This window comes from Salvelinus alpinus, chromosome 8 (assembly GCF_045679555.1).
Source record: "Salvelinus alpinus chromosome 8, SLU_Salpinus.1, whole genome shotgun sequence".
NCBI classification, from domain to species: Eukaryota; Metazoa; Chordata; class Actinopteri; order Salmoniformes; family Salmonidae; genus Salvelinus; species Salvelinus alpinus.
Genome location: NC_092093.1, coordinates 18247314 through 18271690, shown reverse-complemented (window position 1 = coordinate 18271690; position 24377 = coordinate 18247314). Strand labels below are relative to the sequence as shown.

Sequence of the window (24377 nt, the reverse complement as noted above, 5' to 3'; positions counted from 1 at the left end):
ATAGGGAGACACATGGTCTGCTGACCTGACACATGGTCTGCTGACCTGACACTAATGAAAGGGAGAGACACATGGTCTGCTGACCTGACACTAATGATAAAGAGATTCATAGTCAGCTGCTTCTAAAATGAAGACCTATAGGGTAGAGTCTGCTGATTCCAATAAAGGCAAACAAAACAAAGAGTACATTGACACATTATGCTGACACACTAAAGATAGAGGGATCCATAGTCAGCTGCTTCTAAAAAGAAGGCCTATAAGGCAGAATCTGCTGATTCCAATGGGGGCAAAGTGCATTGACACATTGATGAAAGGAAGAGACACAGAATCTGCTGACACACTAGGATGGAGGGTCCGGCCACCATTGTAGTCTAGCTGAGAGCAGATGTGGGCGTTATTGGGCGTGAACAAGCGGGAAGCTTGAACTAGAGGATAGTGGTGGCGAATGACTTGAGAAGGGAGACTTCATTTGCATAAGGGATGGACATAGTGCTATGTGTGTATAAATATAGGAGCTAAGGCTCTGGGAAAAGGGGGGGTGTTCCACGGTGTGTGTTCCGCGGGGTGTGTTCCGCGGGGACATGCCAGTGGGCTGCACAGTTGTAATAAAGAGCATGATTGAATTTACAAGTTCTGATAAGCGTTGTATTTGAAATGATTTTCCACGACAATAGGAGAGGAGAGAGGAGAGAGGAGTGTAGAGGAGAGAGGAGAATAGAGGGAAGAATAGGCTATAGATGAGAGAGGAGAGAGGAGAGAAGAGGAGGGGAGGAGATGAGAGGAGAAGAGGAGAGAGGAGAATAGAGGAATGTACTGGAGAGAGGAGGAGAGAGGAGAGCAGAGGAGAGAGGAGAGTAGAGGAGAGTACTGGAAAGAGGAGGAGAGAGGAGAGTAGAGGAGAGAGGAGAGGAGATGAGAGGAGAGTAGAGAGGAGAGTATATGAGAGTAGAGAGGAGAGGAGAGGAGAGGAGAGGAGAGGAGAGGAGAGGAGAGGAGAGAAGAGAGGAGAGTAGATGAGAGTAGACGAGAGTGGAGGAGAGAGGAGGGGAGAGAGGAGGAAAGTTGAGGAGAGAGGAGATTGGTGGAGGAGAGGAGAGTAGAGGAGAGTAGAGAGAGGAGAGCAGAGGAGAGAGGAGAGAGGATAGAAGCGGAGAGAAGAGGAGGAGAGGAGGAGAGACGGAGAGGAGGAGAGGAGAGAGATGAGGAGAGAGGAGAGATGAGGTGAGGGGAGAATAGAGTGGAGGAGAAAGGAGAAACGAGGGGAGGAGAGGAGAGAGGAGAGTAGAGGAGAGAGAAGAACAGAGGAGAACAGAGGAGAGAGGGGAGTAGAGTAGAGAGGAGAGGAGAGGAGAGAGGAGAGTAGAGGAGAGTGGAGGAAAGTGGAGGAAAGGAGAGGAGGAGAGAGGAGAGTAGAGGAGAGGAGAGGAGACTAGAGTAGAGGAGGATAGAGAGGAGGAGAGGAGAGGATAGGAGAGGAGAGATAAGGAGAGAGGAGAGGAGGGGAGAGGAGAGAAGAGGTGAGGGGAGAGTAGAGGAGAACAGAGGAGAACAGAGGAGAGAGGGGAGTAGACTAGAGAGGAGAGAGGAGAGTAGAGGAGAGGAAAGGAGAGGAGGAGAGAGGAGAGTAGAGGAGACTAGAGTAGAGGAGGATAGAGAGGAGGAGAGGATAGGAGAGGAGAGAGGAGGAGAGAGATGAGGAGAGAGTAGAGGAGAGAGGAGTGTAGAGGAGAGAGGAGAGGAGAGAGGAGAATAGAGAGGAGAATAGAGTATAGATGAGAGAGGAGAGAGGAGAGAAGAGGAGAGGAGGAGAGGAGAGTAGAGAGAAGAGGAGAGAGGAGAATAGAGTGGAGGAGAAAGGAGAAAGGAGGGGAGGAGAGGAGAGGAGAAGAGGAGAGAGGAGAAGAGAGGAATGTACTGGAGAGAGGAGGAGAGAGGAGAGCAGAGGAGAGAGGAGAGTAGAGGAGAGTATTGGAGAGAGGAGGAGAGAGGAGAGTAGAGGAGAGAGGAGAGGAGAGGAGAGAGGAGAGGAGAGTATAGGAGAGTAGAGAGGAGAGGAGAGGAGAGGAGAGGAGAGGAGATGAGAGTAGACGAGAGTGGAGGAGAGAGTTGGGGAGAGAGGAGGAAAGTTGAGGAGAGAGGAGATTGGTGGAGGAGAGGAGAGTAGAGGAGAGTAGAGAGAGGAGAGCAGAGGAGAGAGGAGAGAGGATAGAAGCGGAGAGAAGCGGAGAGAAGAGGAGGAGAGGAGGAGAGGAGGAGAGGAGAAAGATGAGGAGAGAGGAGAGAAGAGGTGAGGGGAGAATAGAGTGGAGGAGAAAGGAGAAACGAGGCGAGGAGAGGAGATAGAGAGGAGAGTAGAGGAGAGAGGAGAGTAGAGGAGAGAGGAGAACAGAGGAGAACAGAGGAGAGAGGGGAGTAGAGTAGAGAGGAGTGTAGAGGAGAGAGGAGAGGAGAGGAGAGTGGAGGAAAGTGGAGGAAAGGAGAGGAGGAGAGAGGAGAGTAGAGGAGACTAGAGTAGAGGAGGAGAGCGAGGAGGAGAGGATAGGAGAGGAGAGATGAGGAGAGAGGAGAGGAGGGGAGAGAGTAGAGGAGAGAGGAGTGTAGAGGAGAGAGGAGAGAGGAGAATAGAGGGGAGAATAGAGTATAGATGAGAGAGGAGAGTAGAGGAGAGAGGATAGAGGAAAGCAGAGAAGAGAAGAGAGCAAAGTAGAGGAGAGGAGAGGAGAGAGGAGAGGAGAGGAGAGAGGAGAATAGAGGGGAGAGGAGAGGAGAGGCGAGAGGAGAGTAGAGAAGACAGGAGAATAGAGGAGAGTAAATGAGAGTAGATGAGAGTGGAGGAGAGAGGAGAGGATAGAGGAGGAAAGTTGAGGAGAGAGGAGATTAGTGGAGGAGAGAGGAGAGTAGAGGAGAGTAGAGAGAGGATAGAAGCGGAGAGGAGAGGAGAGGAGAGGAGAGGAGAGGAGAGGAGGAGAGTTGAGGAAAGAGGATAGTAGAGGAGAGTAGATGAGAGAGGAGAGTAGAGGAGAGAGGGGAGAATAGAGTGGAGGAGAAAGAAGAAAGGAGGGGAGGAGAAAGAAGAAAGGAGGGGAGGAGAGGAGATAAGGGAGAGAGGAGAGGAGAGGAGAGAGGAGGAGAGAGGAGAGGAGAGAGGAGAGGAGGAGAATGGAGGGGAGGGGGGAGGAGAGAGGAGAGAGGAGAGTAGAGGAGAGAGGAGAGAAGAGGAGAGGAGAGTAGATGAGAGTAGAGGAGAGAGGAGAGTAGAGGAGAGTACTGGAGAGAGGAGGAGAGAGGAGAGTAGAGGAGAGAGGAGAGGAGATGAGAGGAGAGTAGAGAGGAGAGTATATGAGAGTAGAGAGGAGAGGAGAGGAGAGGAGAGGAAATGAGAGGAGAGGAGAGGAGAGGAGAGGAGAGGAGAGGAGAGGAGAGGAGAGGAGAGGAGAGGAGAGGAGAGAAGAGGAGAGTAGATGAGAGTAGACGAGAGTGGAGGAGAGAGGAGGGGAGAGAGGAGGAAAGTTGAGGAGAGAGGAGATTGGTGGAGGAGAGGAGAGTAGAGGAGAGTAGAGAGAGGAGAACAAAGGAGAGAGGAGAGAGGATAGAAGCGGAGAGAAGAGGAGGAGAGGAGGAGAGACGGAGAGGAGGAGAGGAGAGAGATGAGGAGAGAGGAGAGATGAGATGAGGGGAGAATAGAGTGGAGGAGAAAAGAGAAACGAGGGGAGGAGAGGAGAGAGGAGAGTAGAGGAGAGAGAAGAACAGAGGAGAACAGAGGAGAGAGGGGAGTAGAGTAGAGAGGAGAGTAGAGGAGAGAGGAGAGTAGAGGAGAGTGGAGGAAAGTGGAGGAAAGGAGAGGAGGAGAGAGGAGAGTAGAGGAGAGGAGAGGAGACTAGAGTAGAGGAGGATAGAGAGGAGGAGAGGAGAGGATAGGAGAGGAGAGATAAGGAGAGAGGAGAGGAGGGGAGAGGAGAGAAGAGGTGAGGGGAGAGTAGAGGAGAACAGAGGAGAACAGAGGAGAGAGGGGAGTAGACTAGAGAGGAGAGAGGAGAGTAGAGGAGAGGAAAGGAGAGGAGGAGAGAGGAGAGTAGAGGAGACTAGAGTAGAGGAGGATAGAGAGGAGGAGAGGATAGGAGAGGAGAGAGGAGGAGAGAGATGAGGAGAGAGTAGAGGAGAGAGGAGTGTAGAGGAGAGAGGAGAGGAGAGAGGAGAATAGAGAGGAGAATAGAGTATAGATGAGAGAGGAGAGAGGAGAGAAGAGGAGAGGAGGAGAGGAGAGTAGAGAGAAGAGGAGAGAGGAGAATAGAGTGGAGGAGAAAGGAGAAAGGAGGGGAGGAGAGGAGAGGAGAAGAGGAGAGAGGAGAAGAGAGGAATGTACTGGAGAGAGGAGGAGAGAGGAGAGCAGAGGAGAGAGGAGAGTAGAGGAGAGTATTGGAGAGAGGAGGAGAGAGGAGAGTAGAGGAGAGAGGAGAGGAGAGGAGAGGAGACTAGAGTAGAGGAGGATAGAGAGGAGGAGAGGAGAGGATAGGAGAGGAGAGATAAGGAGAGAGGAGAGGAGGGGAGAGGAGAGAAGAGGTGAGGGGAGAGTAGAGGAGAACAGAGGAGAACAGAGGAGAGAGGGGAGTAGACTAGAGAGGAGAGAGGAGAGTAGAGGAGAGGAAAGGAGAGGAGGAGAGAGGAGAGTAGAGGAGACTAGAGTAGAGGAGGATAGAGAGGAGGAGAGGATAGGAGAGGAGAGAGGAGGAGAGAGATGAGGAGAGAGTAGAGGAGAGAGGAGTGTAGAGGAGAGAGGAGAGGAGAGAGGAGAATAGAGAGGAGAATAGAGTATAGATGAGAGAGGAGAGAGGAGAGAAGAGGAGAGGAGGAGAGGAGAGTAGAGAGAAGAGGAGAGAGGAGAATAGAGTGGAGGAGAAAGGAGAAAGGAGGGGAGGAGAGGAGAGGAGAAGAGGAGAGAGGAGAAGAGAGGAATGTACTGGAGAGAGGAGGAGAGAGGAGAGCAGAGGAGAGAGGAGAGTAGAGGAGAGTATTGGAGAGAGGAGGAGAGAGGAGAGTAGAGGAGAGAGGAGAGGAGAGGAGAGAGGAGAGGAGAGGAGAGTATAGGAGAGTAGAGAGGAGAGGAGAGGAGTTGAGAGTAGACGAGAGTGGAGGAGAGAGTTGGGGAGAGAGGAGGAAAGTTGAGGAGAGAGGAGATTGGTGGAGGAGAGGAGAGTAGAGGAGAGTAGAGAGAGGAGAGCAGAGGAGAGAGGAGAGAGGATAGAAGCGGAGAGAAGAGGAGGAGAGGAGGAGAGGAGGAGAGGAGAAAGATGAGGAGAGAGGAGAGAAGAGGTGAGGGGAGAATAGAGTGGAGGAGAAAGGAGAAACGAGGCGAGGAGAGGAGATAGAGAGGAGAGTAGAGGAGAGAGGAGAGTAGAGGAGAGAGGAGAACAGAGGAGAACAGAGGAGAGAGGGGAGTAGAGTAGAGAGGAGTGTAGAGGAGAGAGGAGAGTAGAGGAGAGTGGAGGAAAGTGGAGGAAAGGAGAGGAGGAGAGAGGAGAGTAGAGGAGACTAGAGTAGAGGAGGAGAGAGAGGAGGAGAGGATAGGAGAGGAGAGATGAGGAGAGAGGAGAGGAGGGGAGAGAGTAGAGGAGAGAGGAGTGTAGAGGAGAGAGGAGAGAGGAGAATAGAGGGGAGAACAGAGTATAGATGAGAGAGGAGAGTAGAGGAGAGAGGATAGAGGAAAGCAGAGAAGAGAAGAGAGCAAAGGAGAGGAGAGGAGAGGAGAGAGGAGAGGAGAGGAGAGAGGAGAATAGAGGGGAGAGGAGAGGAGAGGCGAGAGGAGAGTAGAGAAGACAGGAGAATAGAGGAGAGTAAATGAGAGTAGATGAGAGTGGAGGAGAGAGGAGAGGATAGAGGAGGAAAGTTGAGGAGAGAGGAGATTAGTGGAGGAGAGAGGAGAGTAGAGGAGAGTAGAGAGAGGATAGAAGCGGAGAGAAGAGGAGGAGAGGAGAGGAGAGGAGAGGAGAGGAGGAGAGTTGAGGAAAGAGGATAGTAGAGGAGAGTAGATGAGAGAGGAGAGTAGAGGAGAGAGGAGAGAAGTGGTGAGGGGAGAATAGAGTGGAGGAGAAAGAAGAAAGGAGGGGAGGAGAGGAGATAAGGGAGAGAGGAGAGTAGAGGAGAGAGGATAGGAGAGGAGAGAGGAGGAGAGAGGAGAGGAGAGAGGAGAGGAGGAGAATGGAGGGGAGGGGGGAGGAGAGAGGAGAGAGGAGAGTAGAGGAGAGAGGAGAGAAGAGGAGAGGAGAGTAGATGAGAGTAGAGGAGAGAGGAGTAGTGAAATGAGGAGAGTTGAAGAGAGTGGTGGAGGAGAGAGGAGAGTAGAGGAGTGTACTGGAGAGAGGAGAGTAGAGGAGAGAGGAGAGTACTGGAGAGAGGAGAGTATAGGAGAGAGGATAGAGGAAAGCAGAGAAGAGAGTAAAGTAGAGGTGAGGAGAGAGGAGAGGAGAACAGAGGAGAGGGGAGAACAGAGGAGAGAGGTGAGGAGAGAGGAGAGTAGAGGAGAATGGAGGAAAGGAGAGGAGGAGAGAGGGGAATAGAGGAGACAAAAGTAGAGGAGAGTAGAGGAGGAGAGAGAGGAGGAAAGAGATGAGGAGAGAGGAGTAGTGAGATGAGAGTTGAAGAGAGTGGTGGAGGAGAGAGGAGAGTAGAGGAGTGTACTGGAGAGAGGAGGAGAGAGGAGAGTAGAGGAGAGAGGAGAGGAGAGGAGATGAGAGGAGAGAGGAGAGTATAGGAGAGAGGATAGAGGAAAGCAGAGAAGAGAGCAAAGTAGAGGAGAGGAGAGAGGAGAGGAGAAAAGAGTGGAGAGTAGAGAGTAGAGAGGAGAGATGAGAATAGAGGGGAGAGGAGAGGAAAGAGGAGAGAAGAGGAGAGGAGGAGAGTAGATGAGAGTAGAGCAGAAAGGAGTAGTGAGATGAGGAGAGTTGAAGAGAGTGGTGGAGGAGAGAGGAGAGTAGAGGAGAGAGGATAGTAGAGGAGAGAGGAGAGGAGAGGAAAGAGGAGAGAGAGGAGGAGAGAGGAGAGTAGAAGAGAGGGGAGAGTAGTGAAGAGAGGAGTGGAGAGTAGAAGAGAGAGGAGAGTAGAAGAGAGGAGTGGAGAGTTGAAAAAAGAGGAGAGTAGAGGAGAAAGTGGAGTAGAGGAGAGAGGAGAGGATAGGAGAGAGGAGAGTAGTGGATGAGAGAGTAGAGAGGAGAGGAGAGGAGAGAGGAGAAAGGGGAGTAGAGGATACTAGTGGAGAGAGGAGAGAAGAGGAGAGGAGAGATGAGAGTAAAGGAGAAAAGAGAGTAGAGGAGAGAGGAGAGCAGAGGATAGAGGAGAACAGAGGAGAGTAGAGGAGAGTGGAGGAAAGGAGAGGAGTGTAGAGGAGAGAGAGAGGAGAGAAGAGAATAGAGGGGAGAATAGAGTATAGATGAGAGAGGAGAGTAGAGGAGAGAGGAGAGAAGAGGAGAGTAGAGGAGAGAGGAGAGAAGAGGAGAGGAGGATAGGAGAGTAGAGGAGAGAGGAGAATAGAGGAATGTACTGGCGAGTGGAGGAGAGAGGAGACTAGAGGGGAGAATAGAGTATAGAAGAGGAGAGTAGAGGAGAGTAGAGGAGAGAGGAGAGAAGAGGAGAGGAGGAGAGGAGAGTAGATGAGAGAAGAGGAGAGAGGAGAATAGAGGAATGTACTGGAGAGAGGAGAGAGGAGAGTATAGGAGAGAGGAGAGGAGAGGAGAGGATAGAGGAGAGGATAGGAGAGGAGAGAAGAGGAGAGGAGAGCAGAGGAGAGAGGAGAGAGGATAGAAGCGGAGAGAAGAGGAGGAGAGGAGGAGAGGAGAGAGATGAGGAGAGAGGAGAGAAGAGGTGAGGGGAGAGTAGAGGAGAACAGAGGAGAACAGAGGAGAGAGGGGAGGAGACTAGAGAGGAGAGTAGAGGAGAGAGGAGAGTAGAGGAGAGTGGAGGAAAGTGGAGAAAGGAGAGGAGGAGAGAGGAGAGTAGAGGAGACTAGAGTAGAGGAGGATAGAGAGGAGGAGAGGAGAGGATAGGAGAGGAGAGAGGAGAGAGGAGTGTAGAGGAGAGAGGAGAGGAGAGAGGAGAATAGAGGGAAGAATAGGCTATAGATGAGAGAGGAGAGAGGAGAGAAGAGGAGGGGAGGAGATGAGAGGAGAAGAGGAGAGAGGAGAATAGAGGAATGTACTGGAGAGAGGAGGAGAGAGGAGAGCAGAGGAGAGAGGAGAGTAGAGGAGAGTACTGGAGAGAGGAGGAGAGAGGAGAGTAGAGGAGAGAGGAGAGGAGAGGAGAGGAGAGTAGAGAGGAGAGTATATGAGAGTAGAGAGGAGAGGAGAGGAGAGGAGAGGAGAGGAGAGATAAGGAGAGAGGAGAGGAGGGGAGAGGAGAGAAGAGGTGAGGGGAGAGTAGAGGAGAACAGAGGAGAACAGAGGAGAGAGGGGAGTAGACTAGAGAGAAGAGAGGAGAGTAGAGGAGAGGAAAGGAGAGGAGGAGAGAGGAGAGTAGAGGAGACTAGAGTAGAGGAGGATAGAGAGGAGGAGAGGATAGGAGAGGAGAGAGGAGGAGAGAGATGAGGAGAGAGTAGAGGAGAGAGGAGTGTAGAGGAGAGAGGAGAGGAGAGAGGAGAATAGAAAGGAGAATAGAGTATAGATGAGAGAGGAGAGAGGAGAGAAGAGGAGAGGAGGAGAGGAGAGTAGAGAGAAGAGGAGAGAGGAGAATAGAGTGGAGGAGAAAGGAGAAAGGAGGGGAGGAGAGGAAAGGAGAAGAGGAGAGAGGAGAAGAGAGGAATGTACTGGAGAGAGGAGGAGAGAGGAGAGCAGAGGAGAGAGGAGAGTAGAGGAGAGTATTGGAGAGAGGAGGAGAGAGGAGAGTAGAGGAGAGAGGAGAGGAGAGGAGAGAGGAGAGGAGAGGAGAGGAGAGTATAGGAGAGTAGAGAGGAGAGGAGAGGAGAGGAGATGAGAGTAGACGAGAGTGGAGGAGAGAGTTGGGGAGAGAGGAGGAAAGTTGAGGAGAGAGGAGATTGGTGGAGGAGAGGAGAGTAGAGGAGAGTAGAGAGAGGAGAGCAGAGGAGAGAGGAGAGAGGATAGAAGCGGAGAGAAGAGGAGGAGAGGAGGAGAGGAGAGGTGAGGGGAGAATAGAGTGGAGGAGAAAGGAGAAACGAGGCGAGGAGAGGAGATAGAGAGGAGAGTAGAGGAGAGAGGAGAGTAGAGGAGAGAGGAGAACAGAGGAGAACAGAGGAGAGAGGGGAGTAGAGTAGAGAGGAGTGTAGAGGAGAGAGGAGAGTAGAGGAGAGTGGAGGAAAGTGGAGGAAAGGAGAGGAGGAGAGAGGAGAGTAGAGGAGACTAGAGTAGAGGAGGAGAGCGAGGAGGAGAGGATAGGAGAGGAGAGATGAGGAGAGAGGAGAGGAGGGGAGAGAGTAGAGGAGAGAGGAGTGTAGAGGAGAGAGGAGAGAGGAGAATAGAGGGGAGAATAGAGTATAGATGAGAGAGGAGAGTAGAGGAGAGAGGATAGAGGAAAGCAGAGAAGAGAAGAGAGCAAAGTAGAGGAGAGGAGAGGAGAGAGGAGAGGAGAGGAGAGAGGAGAATAGAGGGGAGAGGAGAGGAGAGGCGAGAGGAGAGTAGAGAAGACAGGAGAATAGAGGAGAGTAAATGAGAGTAGATGAGAGTGGAGGAGAGAGGAGAGGATAGAGGAGGAAAGTTGAGGAGAGAGGAGATTAGTGGAGGAGAGAGGAGAGTAGAGGAGAGTAGAGAGAGGATAGAAGCGGAGAGAAGAGGAGGAGAGGAGAGGAGAGGAGAGGAGAGGAGAGGAGGAGAGTTGAGGAAAGAGGATAGTAGAGGAGAGTAGATGAGAGAGGAGAGTAGAGGAGAGAGGAGAGAAGTGGTGAGGGGAGAATAGAGTGGAGGAGAAAGAAGAAAGGAGGGGAGGAGAGGAGATAAGGGAGAGAGGAGAGTAGAGGAGAGAGGATAGGAGAGGAGAGAGGAGGAGAGAGGAGAGGAGAGAGGAGAGGAGGAGAATGGAGGGGAGGGGGGAGGAGAGAGGAGAGAGGAGAGTAGAGGAGAGAGGAGAGAAGAGGAGAGGAGAGTAGATGAGAGTAGAGGAGAGAGGAGAGTAGAGGAGAGTACTGGAGAGAGGAGGAGAGAGGAGAGTAGAGGAGAGAGGAGAGGAGATGAGAGGAGAGTAGAGAGGAGAGTATATGAGAGTAGAGAGGAGAGGAGAGGAGAGGAGAGGAAATGAGAGGAGAGGAGAGGAGAGGAGAGGAGAGGAGAGGAGAGGAGAGGAGAGGAGAGGAGAGAAGAGAGGAGAGTAGATGAGAGTAGACGAGAGTGGAGGAGAGAGGAGGGGAGAGAGGAGGAAAGTTGAGGAGAGAGGAGATTGGTGGAGGAGAGGAGAGTAGAGGAGAGTAGAGAGAGGAGAGCAGAGGAGAGAGGAGAGAAGATAGAAGCGGAGAGAAGAGGAGGAGAGGAGGAGAGACGGAGAGGAGGAGAGGAGAGAGATGAGGAGAGAGGAGAGATGAGGTGAGGGGAGAATAGAGTGGAGGAGAAAGGAGAAACGAGGGGAGGAGAGGAGAGAGGAGAGTAGAGGAGAGAGAAGAACAGAGGAGAACAGAGGAGAGAGGGGAGTAGAGTAGAGAGGAGAGTAGAGGAGAGAGGAGAGTAGAGGAGAGTGGAGGAAAGTGAAGGAAAGGAGAGGAGGAGAGAGGAGAGTAGAGGAGAGGAGAGGAGACTAGAGTAGAGGAGGATAGAGAGGAGGAGAGGAGAGGATAGGAGAGGAGAGATAAGGAGAGAGGAGAGGAGGGGAGAGGAGAGAAGAGGTGAGGGGAGAGTAGAGGAGAACAGAGGAGAACAGAGGAGAGAGGGGAGTAGACTGAGAGAGGAGAGAGGAGAGTAGAGGAGAGGAAAGGAGAGGAGGAGAGAGGAGAGTAGAGGAGACTAGAGTAGAGGAGGATAGAGAGGAGGAGAGGATAGGAGAGGAGAGAGGAGGAGAGAGATGAGGAGAGAGTAGAGGAGAGAGGAGTGTAGAGGAGAGAGGAGAGGAGAGAGGAGAATAGAGAGGAGAATAGAGTATAGATGAGAGAGGAGAGAGGAGAGAAGAGGAGAGGAGGAGAGGAGAGTAGAGAGAAGAGGAGAGAGGAGAATAGAGTGGAGGAGAAAGGAGAAAGGAGGGGAGGAGAGGAGAGGAGAAGAGGAGAGAGGAGAAGAGAGGAATGTACTGGAGAGAGGAGGAGAGAGGAGAGCAGAGGAGAGAGGAGAGTAGAGGAGAGTATTGGAGAGAGGAGGAGAGAGGAGAGTAGAGGAGAGAGGAGAGGAGAGGAGAGAGGAGAGGAGAGGAGAGTATAGGAGAGTAGAGAGGAGAGGAGAGGAGAGGAGATGAGAGTAGACGAGAGTGGAGGAGAGAGTTGGGGAGAGAGGAGGAAAGTTGAGGAGAGAGGAGATTGGTGGAGGAGAGGAGAGTAGAGGAGAGTAGAGAGAGGAGAGCAGAGGAGAGAGGAGAGAGGATAGAAGCGGAGAGAGGAGAGGAGGAGAGGAGGAGAGGAGGAGAGGAGGAGAGGAGAAAGATGAGGAGAGAGGAGAGAAGAGGTGAGGGGAGAATAGAGTGGAGGAGAAAGGAGAAACGAGGCGAGGAGAGGAGATGTAGAGGAGAGAGGAGAGTAGAGGAGAGAGGAGAACAGAGGAGAACAGAGGAGAGAGGAGAGTAGAGTAGAGAGGAGTGTAGAGGAGAGAGGAGAGTAGAGGAGAGTGGAGGAAAGTGGAGGAAAGGAGAGGAGGAGAGAGGAGAGTAGAGGAGACTAGAGTAGAGGAGGAGAGCGAGGAGGAGAGGATAGGAGAGGAGAGATGAGGAGAGAGGAGAGGAGGGGAGAGAGTAGAGGAGAGAGGAGTGTAGAGGAGAGAGGAGAGAGGAGAATAGAGGGGAGAATAGAGTATAGATGAGAGAGGAGAGTAGAGGAGAGAGGATAGAGGAAAGCAGAGAAGAGAAGAGAGCAAAGTAGAGGAGAGGAGAGGAGAGAGGAGAGGAGAGGAGAGAGGAGAATAGAGGGGAGAGGAGAGGAGAGGCGAGAGGAGAGTAGAGAAGACAGGAGAATAGAGGAGAGTAAATGAGAGTAGATGAGAGTGGAGGAGAGAGGAGAGGATAGAGGAGGAAAGTTGAGGAGAGAGGAGATTAGTGGAGGAGAGAGGAGAGTAGAGGAGAGTAGAGAGAGGATAGAAGCGGAGAGAAGAGGAGGAGAGGAGAGGAGAGGAGAGGAGAGGAGGAGAGTTGAGGAAAGAGGATAGTAGAGGAGAGTAGATGAGAGAGGAGAGTAGAGGAGAGAGGAGAGAAGTGGTGAGGGGAGAATAGAGTGGAGGAGAAAGAAGAAAGGAGGGGAGGAGAGGAGATAAGGGAGAGAGGAGAGTAGAGGAGAGAGGATAGGAGAGGAGAGAGGAGGAGAGAGGAGAGGAGAGAGGAGAGGAGGAGAATGGAGGGGAGGGGGGAGGAGAGAGGAGAGAGGAGAGTAGAGGAGAGAGGAGAGAAGAGGAGAGGAGAGTAGATGAGAGTAGAGGAGAGAGGAGTAGTGAAATGAGGAGAGTTGAAGAGAGTGGTGGAGGAGAGAGGAGAGTAGAGGAGTGTACTGGAGAGAGGAGAGTAGAGGAGAGAGGAGAGTACTGGAGAGAGGAGAGTATAGGAGAGAGGATAGAGGAAAGCAGAGAAGAGAGTAAAGTAGAGGTGAGGAGAGAGGAGAGGAGAACAGAGGAGAGGGGAGAACAGAGGAGAGAGGTGAGGAGAGAGGAGAGTAGAGGAGAATGGAGGAAAGGAGAGGAGGAGAGAGGGGAATAGAGGAGACAAAAGTAGAGGAGAGTAGAGGAGGAGAGAGAGGAGGAAAGAGATGAGGAGAGAGGAGTAGTGAGATGAGAGTTGAAGAGAGTGGTGGAGGAGAGAGGAGAGTAGAGGAGTGTACTGGAGAGAGGAGGAGAGAGGAGAGTAGAGGAGAGAGGAGAGGAGAGGAGATGAGAGGAGAGGAGAGGAGAGAGGAGAGTATAGGAGAGAGGATAGAGGAAAGCAGAGAAGAGAGCAAAGGAGAGGAGAGGAGAGAGGAGAGGAGAAAAGAGTGGAGAGTAGAGAGTAGAGAGGAGAGATGAGAATAGAGGGGAGAGGAGAGGAAAAAGGAGAGAAGAGGAGAGGAGGAGAGTAGATGAGAGTAGAGCAGAGAGGAGTAGTGAGATGAGGAGAGTTGAAGAGAGTGGTGGAGGAGAGAGGAGAGTAGAGGAGAGAGGATAGTAGAGGAGAGTAGATGAGAGAGGAGAGGAGAGGAAAGAGGAGAGAGAGGAGGAGAGAGGAGAGTAGAAGAGAGGGGAGAGTAGAAGAGAGGAGTGGAGAGTTGAAAAAAGAGGAGAGTAGAGGAGAAAGTGGAGTAGAGGAGAGAGGAGAGGAGAGAGGAGAGTAGAGAGGAGAGAAGGAAGTAGAGGATAGGAGAGGAGAGGAGAGGGGAGTAGTAGAGACAGGAGTGGAGAGGAGAGAGGAGAGTAGAGGAGAGAGGAGAGTAGAGGAGAGAGGAGAGGAGAGATGAGAGGAGAATAGAGGAGAGGAGAGAGGATTAGAGAGAAGTAGAAAAGAGAGTAGAGGGGAGAAAAGAGTAGAGGGAGGAGAGGAGAGAGGAGAATAGAGCAGAATGGAGGAGAGAGGAGAGTAGAGGAGAGACGAGAATAGAGTGGAGGAGAAAGATCTGTCATATAACACCTTAAACCTGGAGTGTTGGTATTTGGCATCACAGAGAAGCAGAAATTCATACAGGAAGAGAGAAGTGTGAACGGCACCACAGCCAAGTTATAAAATGGAACATGAAAGTTTAGTTTCATGTACAAATGCATGCTTTGTGTTGACCAAGGTAGTACATCTGACTTTGGCCCCATGCTGTACCACTCATACTGTCTACCATAGAACTGAGAAGGGAAACAGTATTAAATACAATACCAGCAGAAGATGGGGTTGACAAGGCTGGTCTTGCAGTAGAAGCTGTACTTCCTGGATAGTAGTGTGGTGGACAGACATATTTGAATAGTGTATATACAGTATATTATATATACATCACACGCTACTTGTAATAAGACCATGAAATTAGCATATTAAAATGTAGATTTGACTCCACATGATAAAAAGTAATATGCAAGAGAATATGGTTGAACCATGTGCAACAATTATTAGTCGTTTAGCTGACTAAGATGAAATAGTTGTCATGAGATTGGAATTCTAAATAAAAGTAACGGTTTCACGAGAGAGAGAGAACTGTCACTTTGGGGTGTGGGTCGTCCTACAGTAGTGGAACACAGAGTGACCACTTGTCATTGGTGAATAATGGTGACATCACAGTACAGTATGGATCCACTGACTCTGTGTTGCCTATAGAGTTGTTTACTGCAATCTGTTACATCTTTCTCTACTCCATTCTCTAGAGCACTAGACAAGCAGTACTTCCTATCAATATGTTTGGGGCTGTTTTTACATGACCAGTCTTATACTGTTGTGGAGTACTGCTGGTTGTCTTGATGGGAATTAGAGTAGTTACATCAGAACTGTCTGGAAACATCAAATCAAGTGTCTTTCTGGACCCAGTCTCAAACCCTGACACAGCATGGGAAAACCCAGTACCCAGGACCCAGTTCACACATCATACAGATGGGACTATTTAACCTGGGACAGTAGAGATGACATCACTATCAGTGGTCTTGTCTTTAATATCTAATTCAGTAGGAGAAGAACATCCTCTTTTAGTGTATTTAAATAACCCATCATCATCATCATCATCATCATCAGACACAGCAGTAGGTTTCATATCAAATTAATCATTAATCACTAATATCAGGAGAATGAATCAGGTTTGATATTCAACTTTAATATCATCACAGATCTTGTGAACTTATTCATATGCTAGGAGCATAACAAGAACAAGACTTCAGATCTGTCACTGGTGGTGTAGAGGAGACTGAGAAAGAGACAAAGGTATACAGTACTTGTTGGCTGTTTTCACATAGCATATGATAATTAACAACATACTTGTACACAGTGACATTTAAACAGTAATACTCACTAGTTAGAACAGACAGAAGAACATGAGCATCCTCTCCTTGTTGTGGTCCAGTCTCTGTAAGGAACTGTTGACAGATGTAGAGTCCAGCATCCTCAGCTCTGACATCACTAACATTTAGAGAACATTCAGACCCCAAACTCAGTCTGTCAGCCATGTTGTTCAGTTGTGGTTGTTTTATCACCTTCCCTAGACCAACTAGTTCAATGGCAGTTCCATTTCTGTTGTAGATCCATGTAGTTGAGGAACAGTCTGGATTAACAACATTGTTACACGGCAGACTGACATCATCTCCCTCTCTGGAGAACATAGAGTTTCTCCACTGACACCTGACAAGAACATAATATCAGGTCATTATTTTGAATACAGATTAGAATAGAGATGGCGACCATTAATATACTTAAAAGGTATGCTCTTCACATAAATGGAGTCACCATATCCACCGAATGTCACAACAAAAATGTTTACTCAACCAAAGAAATTCTACAATATGAATATATATATTGTTTTCTGAGATGGATAGTTTGCATATTATTCTCTAAATTTCGCACTGGTCTCACCTGTTAGCAGATATAAAAGGGCCCCAAGCAGTCCCAAAACAGCCATTTTAACCATTGTCCTCTCCCTCACTCTCTCCTTTGCTTCTCTCTGTCAGAGTGTCTCTGCACAACAAGTTTCTCACCATACACTACTCACTGGGCACATACGTCAATTCAATGTCTATTCCACATTGGTTCAACGCAATTTTGTTGAAATATTGTGGAAACAATGTTGATTCATCCAGTGTGTGCCAAGAGGGAAGTTTCTCTATCACCATAGCGTAATTTCCTTGTGGTGATATGGGGGACAGTTTCTCCACTGACACCTGACAAGAACATAATATCAGGTCATTATTTTCACTCTGGAGAACATAGTTTCTCCACTGACACCTGGAAGGAGTATGACATCAGATAATTATTAACTGGTAATACAGATGACATTATATTTCATAGGTATTCTTATTGATATTCTTCAGTGTGAATAATAGTGTAATATACTGTTTATTATACAATAGTGAAGACAAGAGTAAACAGATACACAACAGAAATGTCATTATTATATTAGTAAAATGTAAACTGAACTAGTTTGGCCGTGTGAAATAAATGTGTTTTATGATCTCTAATGACATATTCTTACTCTCTCTCCTCTGTCTTACCTGTTAGCAGGTACAAAACGGTCACAAGCAGTCCCCAAAATGAATGATGGACGTCAGCCATGAACCTCTCTCCTCTGTTTCTGTCTCTCCTCTGTCAGAGTGTCTCAGCGCTATAAGTTTCTCCTCTGTCAGAGTGTCTCAGCACTACAAGTTTCTCCTCTGTCAGTGTCTCAGCACTACAAGTTTCTCCTCTGTCAGAGTGTCTCAGCACTACAAGTTTCTCCTCTGTCAGAGTGTCTCAGCACTACAAGTTTCTCCTCTGTCAGAGTGTCTCAGCACTATGAGTTTCTCACCATACAGCAGCATCTCTACTCACCACTATAGCATCACTTCCTCAACGTGGTCATGTTTTTATCTAGTTTCTGACACCTAGGTGAGAATCCTCCAGCTCACCAGCAGTTGAAGGCCTTCTTCACATGTATGAGAGTCTGTATTAGTGATGCAGGGATATGGCATTAATGTGCTCATATTCAAGTGGCGATCGGTGCCGTTTACTTGGATGACTGTCATTCATATTCCAGTCACCCAGCTCAGTGTAACATTGATACGTTTAGGCTACTACATGATACTAGAATGAATAAACCCCTGATCACATGCAAATACAGGTCAATTTCCTCGTAGCCATAAACAAACAGCATGATCACTTTGCTTGTTAATTCCTTCTCACATCAACACTCTCCTCCTCTCACCTTTTCCCTTCGCTTGTGGGATCCAGTGCAGAACACATCAGCTGTCTGTGACCAGGCAACTAAACCTTTCCAAGCCAAATCTTCATATCATAACCGCTAACCGCTACACACAGCCTACATCATTGTCATTATATTAGCTAAGGTCAGTCAATATAGCTACTAGAAATAACGTGTTAATAAACCCTCTACAATAATGCAGTAGAGTGTACAGTTAGCAAGCTGGCCCCAGTGGCAATAAATTAATAAAATAAAAAGCTTACCTTGACTTGGAAAAGTTGGACCGCCATAGCCTGCTAGCTAACATAGAATCCCTCTTTTTGAGCCAGGTGTTTGAGTACAGCTACACTAGCCTACTCAAACATACAACTAAACACAACACTGCCAAGAGGCACTGCTTCTTGACACAATGTGCACCAATGTGTCTGAGGAATCACTGTGCACATGGCGACCTTGTCAGCGTGCATTGCTCCCGGCTCGCCACAGGAGTAGCTAGACTTCGATGAGACAAGGACAACCAGACAAACCAAACCCTCCCCTAACTATCTAAATAGTTTACAGGACAGAAATATATCAAGTGACAAAGTCAAGTGACATAGTCAACACGTCAACATGACATATCAGTGGAATCAAGTCTCTTGTCTCTCCAGGATTGGAAGTCATTCAGAGACTCTGCTGCCACATCATTGGCACTTCCTACAACTCCCTCCCAAGACCTTCAGAGTGCTCCTGTACCACCACCAGTCCTCTGAACAAGTGTCTAACCCCGACACAGAGACAGTATGATCTGAGTTCAATGTAACAAGCTGCACTACCAATCAATCAATCAATCAATCAAGTTTATTTTATATAGGCCTTCGTACATCAGCTAATATCTCGAAGTGCTGTACAGAAACCCAGCCTAAAACCCCAAACAGCAAGCAATGCAGGTGTAGAAGCACGGTAGCTCGGAAAAACTCCCTAGAAAGGCCAAAACCTAGGAAGAAACCTAGAGAGGAACCAGGCTATGAGGGGTGGCCAGTCCTCTTCTGGCTCTGCCGGGTGGAGATTATAACAGAACATGGCCAAGATGTTCAAAATGTTCATAAATGACAAGCATGGTCAAATAACAATCAGGAATAAATGTCAGTTGGCTTTTCATAGCCGATAATTAAGAGTTTAAAACAGCAGGTCTGGGACAGGTAGGGGTTCCATAACCGCAGGCAGAACAATTGAAACTGGGACAGCAGCAAGGCCAGGTGGACTGGGGACAGCAAGGAGTCATCATGCCCGGTAGTCCTGACGTATGGTCCTAGGGCTCAGTTCCTCCGAGAGAGAGAAAGAAAGACCACCAGTCCCTGGCGGCGTAGTGTGTTACTGATGGTAGGCTTTGTTACTTTGGTCCCAGCTCTCTGCAGGTCATTCACTAGGTGTGGTTCTGGGATTTTTGCTCACCGTTCTTGTGATAATTTTGACCCCACGGGGTAGGATCTTGCGTGGAGCCCCAGATCGAGGGAGATTATCAGTGGTCTTGTATGACTTCCATTTCCTAATAATTGCTCCCACAGTTGATTTCTTCAAACCAAGCTGCTTACCTATTGCAGATTCAGTCTTCCCAGCCTGGTGCAGGTCTACAATTTTGTTTCTGGTGTCCTTTGACAGCTCTTTGGTCTTGGCCATAGTGGAGTTTGGAGTGTGACTGTTTGAGGTTGTGGATAGGTGTTTTTTATACTGATAACAAGTTCAAACAGGTGCCATTAATACAGGTAACGAGTGGAGGACAGAGGAGCCTCTTAAAGAAGAAGTTACAGGTCTGTGAGAGCCAGAAATCTTGCTTGTTTGTAGGTGACCAAATTCTTATTTTCCACCATAATTTGCAAATAAATTCATTAAATATCCTACAATGTGATTTTCTGCATTTTATTTCCTAATTTTGTCTGTCATAGTTGAAGTGCACCTATGATGAAAATTACAGGCCTCTCTCATCTATTTAAGTGGGAGAACTTGCACAATTGGTGGCTGACTAAATACTTTTTTGCCCCACTGTATGTATGTCTGCAACTGGTTCTCTTTGTGGTTATTTCAGCTCAAACCACTTCTGTTTTTCTGTTGCTGAGCAGAGAGAGAAATAGAGAAGGAGAGAGGAGAAGAGAGCAGGGCAGATGAGAAGAGAGTACAGAGGAGAGGAGAGGAGATGAGAGAGGAGAGCAGAGTAAAAGAGAGAGCAGAGTAGAGGAGAGAGAGGAGAGAAGAGGAGAAATTAGAGGAGAGAGAAGAGGAAAGAGGAGAGAGAAGAGTAGAGAGGAGAAGAGAGAGGAGGAGAGAGGAGACTAGAGGAGAGGAGAGAAAAGGGTCGAGGAGAGGAGGGGAGAGAGGAGAGTAGAGGGGAGATGAGAGGAGAGTAGAGCAAAAAGGATAGGAGAGGAGGAGAGAGGAAAGGAGAGTGGAGAGTAGAGGAGAGTGGAGAATATAGTAGAGGAGAGAGGAGAGTATAACAGAGTACTGGAGAGAGGAGTGAGGAGGAGAGATGAGGTAGAGGAGAGTAGTGGAGAGAGGAGTGGAGAGGAGAGAGGAGAGTATAGGAGAGAGGAGGAGATGGGAGAGTGGAGAATAGAGGAGAGGAGAGAGATGAGGAGAGAGGAGAGTAGAGGAGAGTGGTGAAGAGGAAAGGAGAGTAGAGAGGAGAGGAGAGGAGACAGGAGAGAGGAGAGAAGAGGAGAGTACAGGAAAGTTGAGGAGAGAGAGTAGAGGAGAGAGGAGATTAGAGGAGGAGATGAAAGAGGAGAGAGGAGATTAGAGGAGATGAAAGAGGAGAGAGGAGAGTAGAGGGGAGAGGAGAGTAGAGGAGAGAAGAGAGAAGCGAAGAGGAGAGGAGAGAGGAGAGAAGAGTACAGGAAAGTTGAGGAGAGAGAGTAGGATAGAGGAGAGTAGAGGAGAGAGAAGAGTAGAGAGAGGAGAGAGCAGGAGGGAGAGAAAGAGAGAGAGAGGAGGAGAGAGATGAGGAGAGAGATGAGGAGAGGGGAGAGGAGAGTAGAGGGGAGAGGAGAGTAGAGGAGAGAGGAGATTAGAGGAGATGAGAGGAGATTAGAGGAGATGAAAGAGGAGAGAGGAGAGTAGAGGAGAGAAGAGAGCGAAGGAGAGAGGAGAACAGAGGAGAGACAAGAGCAGAGGAGAGAGGAGAGCAGAGGAGAGAGGAGAGCAGAGGAGAGAGGACAGTAGAGGAAAGAGGAGGAGAGTAGAGGAAAGCAGAGGAGAGGAGAGGAGAGAGAAGAGAAGAGGGGAGGGGAGAATAGAGAGGAGAATGGAGGAGAGGAGAGGAGAGGAGAGAGGAGAGTTGTGGAGAGTAGAGAGGAGAGTTGTGGAGAGAGGAAAGCAGAGAAGAGGAGAGAGGAAAGCAGAGAAGAGAGGAAAGAAGAGGAGAATAGAGGCGAATGGATAGTAGAGGAGAGTAGAGTGGTGATAAGAGAAGAGAGGAGAGTAGAGGAGAGAGGAGAGTAGAGGAGAGAGGAGAGTAGAGGAGTGAGGAGAGTAGCGGAGAGGAGAGTAGAGGAGAGTTGAAGAGTGAGATGAGGAGAGAGGAGAGTAGAGGAGAGAGGAGAGTAGAGGAGAGAGGAGAGTAGAGGAGAGAGGAGAGTAGAGGAGAGAGGAGAGTAGAGGAGAGAGGAGAGTAGAGGAGAGAGGAGAGTAGAGAGGAGAGGAGAGGAGAGTAGAGGAGAGAGGGGAGTAGAGGAGCGGAGAGCAAAGGAGAGAGGAGAGAGGAGAGTAGAGGAGTGAGGAGAGTATCGGAGAGGAGAGTAGAGGAGAGTTGAAGAGTGAGAAGGAGAGAAGAGGAGAATAGAGAGGGGAGGGGAGGGGAGGGGAGGAGAGTAGAGGAGAGAGGAGAGTAGAAGAGAGGAGAGTAGAAGAAAGAGGAGGAGAGAGCAGGAGAGAGAGAGAGAGGAGAGGAGAGAGGAGGAGAGAGGAAATTAGAGAAGGAGAGATGAAAGAGGAGAGTAGAGGAGAGACGAGAGTAGAGGAGAGACGAGAGTAGAGGAGAGACGAGAGTAGAGGAGAGACGAGAGTGAAGAGGAGAGCAGAGGAGAGCAGAGGAGAGCAGAGGAGAGCAGAGGAGAGAGGAGAGCAGAGGAGAGGAGAGAGTTGTGGAGAGAGGAGCGGAGAGTAGAGGAGTGAGGAGAGTAGCGGAGAGAAGAGGAGAGTAGAGGAGAGTTGAAGAGTGAGATGAGGAGAGAGGAGAGTTGAGGAGAGAGGAGAGTTGAGGAGAGAGGAGAGTTGAGGAGAGAGGAGAGTAGAGGAGAGCAGAGAGTAGAGGAGAGCAGAGAGTAGAGGAAGAAGAGGGGAGAGGAGAATAGAGAGGAGAGGGGAGGGGAGGAGAGTAGAGGAAAGAGGAGAATATAGTAGAGGAGAGAGGAGAGTATAACAGAGTACTGGAGAGAGGAGCGTTGAAGAAAGAGGAGGAGAGAGCAGGAGGGAGAGAAAGAGAGAGCAGGAGGGAGAGAAAGAGAGAGAGGAGAGGAGAGGAGAGAGATGAGGAGAGGGGAGAGTTGAGGAGAGAGGAGAGAGCAGGAGGGAGAGAAAGAGAGAGAGAGGAGGAGAGAGATGAGGAGAGGGGAGAGTTGAGGAGAGAGGAGAGTAGAGGAGATTAGAGGAGATGAAAGAGGAGAGAGGAGAGAGGAGAGTAGAGGAGAGAAGAGATCGAAGGAGAGAGGAGAACAGAGGAGAGACAAGAGCAGAGGAGAGAGGAGAGCAGAGGGGAGAGGAGAGCAGAGGAGAGAGGAGAGCAGAGGAGAGAGGACAGTAGAGGAAAGAGGAGGAGAGTAGAGGAAAGCAGAGGAGAGCAGAGGAGAGAGAAGAGAAGAGGGGAGGGGAGAATAGAGAGGAGAATGGAGGAGAGGAGAGGAGAGGAGAGAGGAGAGTAGAGAGGAGAGTTGTGGAGAGAGGAAAGCAGAGAAGAGGAGAGAGGAAAGCAGAGAAGAGAGGAAAGAAGAGGAGAATAGAGGCGAATGGATAGTAGAGGAGAGTAGAGTGGTGATAAGAGAAGAGAGGAGAGTAGAGGAGAGAGGAGAGTAGAGGAGAGAGGAGAGTAGAGGAGTGAGGAGAGTTGAAGAGTGAGATGAGGAGAGAGGAGAGTTGAGGAGAGAGGAGAGTAGAGGAGAGAGGAGAGTAGAGGAGTGAGGAGAGTAGCGGAGAGGAGAGTAGAGGAGAGTAGAAGAGTGAGAAGGAGAGAAGAGGGGAGAGGAGAATAGAGAGGAGAGGGGAGGGGAGGGGAGGGGAGGAGAGTAGAGTAGAGGAGAGAGGAGAGTAGAAGAGAGGAGAGGAGGAGAGAGCAGGAGGGAGAGAGAGAGAGGAGAGGAGAGGAGAGAGGAGAGTAGAGGAGAGTAGAGGAGAGTGGAAATTAGAGAAGGAGAGAGGAAAGAGGAGAGTAGAGGAGAGACGAGAGTAGAGGAGAGACGAGAGTAGAGGAGAGACGAGAGTAGAGGAGAGACGAGAGTAGAGGAGAGACGAGAGTAGAGGAGAGACGAGAGTAGAGGAGAGACGAGAGTAGAGGAGAGACGAGAGTGAAGAGGAGAGCAGAGCAGAGGAGAGAGGAGAGCAGAGGAGAGGAGAGAGTTGTGGAGAGAGGAGCAGAGAGTAGAGGAGTGAGGAGAGTAGCGGAGAGAAGAAGAGTGAGATGAGGAGAGAGGAGAGTTGAGGAGAGCAGAGAGTAGAGGAGAGCAGAGAGTAGAGGAGAGAAGAGGGGAGAGGAGAATAGAGAGGAGAGGGGAGGGGAGGAGAGTAGAGGAAAGAGGAGAATATAGTAGAGGAGAGAGGAGAGTATAACAGAGTACTGGAGAGAGGAGCGTTGAAGAAAGAGGAGGAGAGAGAGAAGAGAGCAGGAGGGAGAGAAAGAGAGAGCAGGAGGGAGAGAAAGAGAGAGCAGGAGGGAGAGAAAGAGAGAAAGGAGAGGAGAGGAGAGAGATGAGGAGAGGGGAGAGTTGAGGAGAGTAGAGGAGAGAGGAAATTAGAGAAGGAGAGATGAAAGAGGAGAGTAGAGGAGAGAGGAGGGACAAGAGTAGAGGAGAGAGGAGAGTGAAGGAGAGCAGAGGAGAGAGGAGAGGAAAGAGGAGGAGAGAGAGGAGAGTAGAGGAAAGCAGAGGAGAGAGGGTAGAGGAGAGAAGTGGAGAGTGGATAGGAGAGAAGTGGGGAGGAGGAGAGGAGAGTAGAGTAGAAGAGAGGAGATGAGAGAAGAGGAGAGTTGAAGAGAGAGGAGATGAGAGGAGGAGAGAGGAGAGTAGAGAAGAGAACAAATGAGAGAGGAGAGCAAAGGAGAGGGGAGAGAAGAGGAGAGAGGATAGATGAGAGCAGAGGAGAGAGGAGAGTAGAGGGGGAGATGATGGAGAGGAGGAGAAAGTAGAGGAGAGTAGAGGAGAAAGGAAAGCAGAGGAGAGAGGAGAGAAGAGGGGAGAGTAGAAGAAAGAGGAGGAGAGAGAGGAGAGTAGAGGAAAGCAGAGGAGAGGAGAAAGGGGAGAGAAGTGGAGAGGGGAGAGGTGGAGAGGGGAGAGAAGTGGAGAGGGGATAAGTGGAGAGGGGAGAAGTGGAGAGGGGAGAAGTGGAGAGGGGAGAAGTGGAGAGGAGGAGAGGAGAGAAGAGTAGAAGAGAGGAGATGAAAGAGGAAAGAAGAGAAAAGAGGAGATTTGAAGAGAGAGGAGATGAGAGGAGGAGAGAGGAGAGTAGAGAAGAGAGGAGAGTAAAGGAGAGAGGAGAGTAGAGAAGAGGAGAGTAAAGGAGAGAGCAAAGGAGAGGAGAGGAGAGAGGATAGATGAGAGCAGAGGAGAGAGGAGAGTAGAGAAGAGAATTAGAGAGAGGAGAGTAGAGGGGAGAGGAGAGAGGAGAGTAGACGAGAGAGGAGAGAGGAGAGTAGAGGAGAGAGGAGAGTAGAGGAGAGAGGAGAGTAGAGGAGAGAGGAGAGTAGAGGAGAGAGGAGAGTAGACGAGAGAGGAGAGTAGACGAGAGAGGAGAGTAGACGAGAGAGGAGAGTAGACGAGAGAGGAGAGTAGACGAGAGGAGAGAGTAGAGTAGAGGAGAGTGGAGATAGGAGAGAGGAGAGAGGAGGGTAAAGGAGGAAAGAGGAGAGGAGGGGGTAGAGTAGAGAGTAGAGGAGGGAGGAGAGTAGAGCAGGGGAGAGGAGCAGAGAGTAGAGAAGAGAAGAGAAGGAGAGTAGAACAGAGTATAAGTGAGAGTAGGAGAGAGGAGAGGAGAGTAGAGCAGAAAGGAGAGTAGAGGAGAGCGGAGAGTAGAGGAGAGTAAAGGAGAGCGGAGAGTAGAGGAGAGCGGAGAGTAGAGGAGAGCGGAGAGTAGAGGAGAGCGGAGAGTAGAGGAGAGCGGAGAGGAGAGGAGAGCAGAGGAGAGAGGAGAGAAGAGGGGAATAGAGAGGAGAATGGAGGAGAGGAGAGTAGAGAGGAGAGTAGAGAGGAGAGAAGAGAGT

The 24377-nt window shown here is 49.7% G+C and overlaps 1 protein-coding gene across 4 annotated transcripts in view; it reads right to left on the bottom strand.

Moving 5' to 3' along the window:
• LOC139582219 (uncharacterized) overlaps positions 1-24377 on the bottom strand; it is a 122186-nt gene that overhangs the window by 71354 nt on the left and 26455 nt on the right. The window contains exons 1-2 of one of the 4 annotated variants that reach the window (XM_071412185.1): positions 15616-15835; positions 15059-15384 (exon numbers count right to left, since the gene is read on the bottom strand). The exons of the other annotated variants lie outside the window; for them this stretch is intronic. Coding sequence (XP_071268286.1) covers positions 15059-15365 — 307 coding nt within the window. The 5' untranslated portion in view covers positions 15366-15384; positions 15616-15835. Of the gene's footprint in view, positions 1-15058; positions 15385-15615; positions 15836-24377 lie in introns of those variants that run through there. 4 annotated transcript variants of the gene reach the window in all.